This window comes from Gekko japonicus, unplaced genomic scaffold (assembly GCF_001447785.1).
Source record: "Gekko japonicus isolate JY-2015 unplaced genomic scaffold, Gekko_japonicus_V1.1 scaffold869, whole genome shotgun sequence".
NCBI lineage: Eukaryota > Metazoa > Chordata > Lepidosauria > Squamata > Gekkonidae > Gekko > Gekko japonicus.
In genome coordinates, this window is record NW_015173700.1 from 335045 (window position 1) to 340426 (window position 5382).

The window sequence follows — 5382 nt, forward strand, 5'->3', positions numbered from 1 at the left end:
CTCCAGGCCCTCCTGTCTTCCGTCGTGCACCAAAGTTTGCTTAATTTCATGTTCGTTGCCTTGATAACGCTGTTTAACCATCTCATCCTTTGCCATCCCCTTCTTCTTTGTCCTTCAATCTATGCTATTACTTATCGTTAAATTTGAGTCCAGTAGCACCTTAGAGACCAACGAGAATTCAGGGTATGAGCTTTCAAGAATCAAAGCTCCTTTCCTCAGACACGAGTCATGAGACACAAAGGAAGTTTTGACTCACAAAAGCTTCTACCCTGAAACTCTTGTTGGTCTCTATGGTGCTACTGCACTCAAATCTAACTGTTTGACTGCAGACCAAATGCCGTGACCCTCTGGAACATTATTTCTAGTCTGACTATATAAATAAGGAACCAAACGGAAATCTGAAAACGGAACTGAAGCAAAGCACAAGTGCTAACGTTAAACGATGCAAAATTACAAAGTAGGGTCCTACCTTACAGCCACTGGCAGGACAAGCATTTTTAAAATAACACCGGGAAGCAGGGAAGCAACATCATGGAATCTGTCGGCTGAAGTCACTGAGGCCAGGAATTAGGAGCCATGACTGATTTCCACTCAAGATGAGCCACTCTTTCACTTTCATTAACCTCCTTGCCCTGTTTGAGCCAGTTTGGTGTAGTGGTTAAGAGCGGCGGACTCTCATCTGGAGAACCAGGTTTGATTCCCCACTCCTCCTCCACATGCAGCTGCTGATATGACCTTCGGTCAGTCACAGTTCTCTCAGAGCTGTTGTCTCAAGAGCAGTTCTTGAAAGTGCTCTCTCAGCCCCACCTGCCTCATAGGCTATCGGTTGTGGGGAGAGGAATGGAAGGAGACTGTAAGCCGCTCTGAGGCTCCAAGTGAAGGGGGGGGGATATAAATCCAACTCCTCCTCCTCCTCCTCTGTATGTACTGGTTTTGGGGAGGAGGTTTAGAGCCAGCTAAAAACTTTTAACAGTTTCCATCACATCATGTCCAGGGGCTCTCTACAACTGTCCCACTCAACAGCCATGGAACCATGCAGAACATTTTTTTTTAAAGGTACACAACCCTTGCCCTGTTCAGACACTCCAAAGTGGAAAGGAGAATTACTATTAAACCATCTTCTGCTTTGGATTAGATATTTGGAAACACATTCCTGGAGGTAAGTAAACCCCTCAGCAACAGGGATTTCCCCCCTCCCTTTGCCAAACACAAGCAGCCGAGCCTAGGCAGATTGATTTTGCCACACCTTTTATTGAATTCCATGCAATAAGGTCAGTTTTAATTAAGAATACGGTTCACAAGAAAGGATCGTGTTAGACACACAAAAAAACCCCACCAGTTAGTTGTATTTTTAAAATGAGTCCTGAGTAGGAAAGGCACATTATTTAACCACAACAGAATCAGAAAGAGGGAGGAAAGAAATTAAAATAAATCCACATTGAGTAGGGAGGGGGAGAAACCAACACTGGAGAGAACAGCCTAGTAGAAATGTTACATTTGATGGACTTGGAAGCTGTATTGTTGGCCCACCTGGCTTTTTGGCACAGACATTGTGCCTTAAAATCCATCTGTTGGAGGGCTTTTTAAATTATCGATAATCCCAGCCGCAAAATCAGAGTGGTCCGGGTCTTCTCGAGCTGCAAAGACCACCCTTATTATCCCAGAGATGAGCAACTTAAAAAACACACACACAGGGCAGGTGGAGGCAGAGCTTTCCATCACAGTTGACTTAGGGGATTTCTTCCATAGTAAGGGGCGGGTTATTGAGCCCCTCGCCATGACAGGGAGGGAAGAATTGTTCGTCGACATAACTGAATCACAGAGAACCAAGAGGATATGGGTACAGCAGTAAACTCTGTGGCCATCGTTAAATTATGATCAGAAAACATCTCTGTGGGATCAGAGACTGTTGTAGCACCTCAGCACAAAAGTTGCAGCAATAACATAAAACAGAGCAGGTCTTTAAGGCCGGGTTTGTCTCCCCTCGATCTCGCCAAACTTCACCCAAAGTTAGACAAAGGGCCAGCGCCTCCCACCCTGGAACATTCATCACCCAGAGCAATGACCTCCTGCATCAAACACACTGTGACTCTTCTGTGGGTTCCTTGTATCCGGCAACCCAACAGACAGGTCAGGTGTGTGTATAAAAGCACCGGGACAAAGATCTTATTCTTTTGAAAGGCACCCACAGAATGTATTCCAGGTACAAGCAGCACCTTACGGGGACAGGAAGGAAAGAAAACTGGCAGCCACAGATCTACAAGGCCTTCATGTTTTCTTAGTTGTACAATGATCGATTTTGCCCTCTATGCCTTGCTGGACAGGGCAACAATCCACACAGGCATAATTGGAAGCTGGCTTGGAAGACTGCAGGTTTTTTCCGCTCCGGAAAGACAGGAGGGATGTGTGAGAGGACGGAACATCCCTGACAAACTTCAAAACAGCCAAGAGCCAGTTCTAATGAGACGGAACAGTCTTATTGCTGATAATAACAGGAGCACAAACACGGCAGCCCGAACTTCTAATCAATGTGAGCGTCTTGACCGAGGACCTAGTCCCAGAGTTCCACCAAATCTCCTGAAGGCATGGATCCAGGTTGGGGAGAGGAAGCAGCGGTTCGACACGTCTGGAGCCGCTGTAGGGCCCACCCCAGTTTGCAATTGCCGTGGCAACCTGGGCCTAGTGTGTTCTGCAGGACAATCAGGGCCTCTCTGGAAGTCTCCTCATTTCTGCGTATCGGCCTCCATTCTGGGGACAGCATTATAGGAAATGGGGGGAGGGAGAGACAGTGGGCAGAAAGGCTGGCCTAGAATAAGATGGTGTGTATCCACAGGAGACTTGCCACACACGCACACACCTCAAGAAGTGAAGCTTGGGTTAAACCACACAAGAATACCTTCACACGTTGCTTAGCTTGAGGAGTCAGAAGACCCAGCTGAGTTCAGACAACAAGTCCTGGTTACCCTGTGGGAGGGGGCAGCTTATAATGTGTAATTCCTAGCCTTCTGGTCCCTCTCTCCCTTTCTCCTCAGCCCGTTTTCCTTTGAGACCCATGAAGCGGTTCTCGAGAACGTCAGGGCTTTTCTATTGCTCACTGCTCAGAATTCGTTTCCCTCAAAGTTTGCCTTCACCGTTTCCTTCCTTCTTTCCCTCCTCAGCCCCCACCCCAACGCTTGGGTCTGTTATTGCTTCTCCCCACAACAAGCCATATCCTCCACTTGATAAGAACATGGGGTTCCCACCAAAACCAACCCCCAAAATACACACTGCACCAGATTCTTTTCCTTCTCAGACACACAGCAGCGTTTACGTTTTCCACCCAACTGGATCAATAGATTAACCCCCCCCCTTTTTTTTTTTGCTTCTGTCAGGCAGCTACTGGGACTAGGGCAGATAACAAGAACTATGCCACAGGTCCAGATGACACCACCTCTTAAACATCATGCTGATGGCACTGAAACTCATTCCACCCCCAGGTCCTACCCAGGTTTATTCTATCCGGTTAGAATTATCTCCCTCTTACTATATCAAAACGTGGCCCAGGAGCGGCCCACATATCAAAAGACCATCCCTGCTCCCTCACAAGCGTGGGATCCAGACCCTTCCAGCTGTGTTTGGTGTTGACAAGTTCATCAGTGCCACGTTTCTTAGATGGCATTCCTAAACACTTCACTCATTTGAGAGGAAGAACAAAAGACAGCAATCCAGTTGGTCAAGGGCTGCACAGAAGGAGCTCAGCTCTCCCGCCACTGCTGCCTCAAGCCACGTTTCCTACACCTGATGGTTTCTTCCAAGGAGGAGGCCAGAGTAAACACTGCAATTCCAGGTCAGCCAAAAAGCACTGGAAGAACCAGAGGCGGATGGAAGCATCAAGCGGTCGGTCGCACGTTGCGTCCTTACAAAAAATAAGAATTTTGAGCAAGGGCCACACAACTGGGGGCCCGGAACCAGCGCAAGATCAAAGGCTGTTGTTGGAAAGTCGGGGAACAGGCTATCGAGTGTCTGAGCCATCAGGGCTCTACGATGGGTTTCCTCCATTACGACTGCAAATGTTCCAGATATTGAGGCAGCGGGTTCTCCTTGACGTATTTCTGGATGTACCAACACGTCAGGTGAGCTTTCAAGTCCTCTTCCACCACAAAATCCAAGGCTGCCTGGAAAACACAAAGGAAACGTTGCCGTCAGCATCCTGCAGTGTTAGCCTTTTCCCTCCCAGCCAACATCCTGACACTACACATCTGTGTTTGCCATGTAGAAGAAAATAGCTTTTGCCTTTGGTCTCCAGATTTCCAACACTGCTGTCAAGAGCAGGGGTGTTGAACTCATTTGTTACGAGGGCCGGATCTGACATAAATAAGACCTTGTTGGGCCGGGCCATGTGTGTCATAAGATGTAATGCCAGGTAGCGGAGATATAAACTTTATAAAGGACACAAACACAAACAGGGTTTTTTAAAACTTAAAATAAAAACAGTAGCACTCTTGCAATATTAACAGTGTTTGATAACTGACACCTCTTGCTCTGAATTATTGCATCAAAATATCTGCGCTACTGTAATCTTGAGGATGCTGTTCAGGTGTGTTTCTGTAAGCTGCAAACCTACGATGACACAGCAGCAGCAGAACTGGAAGAAGATGCAGACGACAGCCAGTTCCACTATGGGCCTGATAGAAGCCCTCCGGGGGCCTCGTCCGCCCCCCCGGGCCGCATGCTTGACACCCCTAGTCTAGAGAGCACAGTGTCAGAACACCAGACTTGAATCTGGGAAAGCCCAGTTCGAACCCTCACTCTGCCACAGAAACCAGCTGGGTGAACTTGGGCCACTTATTTTTCCTCAGCCCAACTTATCGCACGGGGTGGTTGCGAGGATAAAATGGGAGCATTTGTGATCTGCTTTGGGTCCCCCCTTGGGGAGAAAACAGGGGAATAAATATCTTTTAAAAAATAAGAATACACAGACCTAAACCTGGAAATGAGAATATGCCTAGGCTTTTAAGCCGTCTTGAACTCCTTTAGGAAGAAAGGCAACTAATAAATGTTTTCATTAAATAAAACAGGGAAGTCATGCAGGTTTGCTTGAAGGGAAGATGGATTGCAACCAGTGTTCCCTCTAAACTGAGTCAGTGTGAGCTAGCTCACAGTTTTTTAGCCTCCAGTTCACACATTTTTGTCTTCGCTCAGGAAGGAAGGCTCCAGAGCAAACTAATTTATTCAGTAGCCAAATCACTCGCTCACAACTTTAATGCCAGGAGCTCACAAAGTAGCATTTCTGCTGACAAGACTCCACAGCTTAGAGGGAGCATTGATTGCAACCACAATCAGTAGCTTTTTAAAAAATGTTGCCAGTGTATTTGGAATTCTAGAACAAAGTAAGTATTCTGG

General features: G+C 47.1%; 1 protein-coding gene across 1 annotated transcript in view; it reads right to left on the reverse strand.

Annotated features, from left to right (window-relative positions):
• Positions 1-1245: 1245 nt before the first annotated feature.
• Positions 1246-5382, reverse strand: part of NATD1 (N-acetyltransferase domain containing 1) — a 37782-nt gene continuing 33645 nt past the window's right edge. The window contains exon 3 of the mRNA XM_015423238.1: positions 1246-4154. Within this exon, the coding sequence (XP_015278724.1) occupies positions 4038-4154 (117 nt within the window). The 3' untranslated portion in view covers positions 1246-4037. The remainder of the gene's footprint in view (positions 4155-5382) is intronic.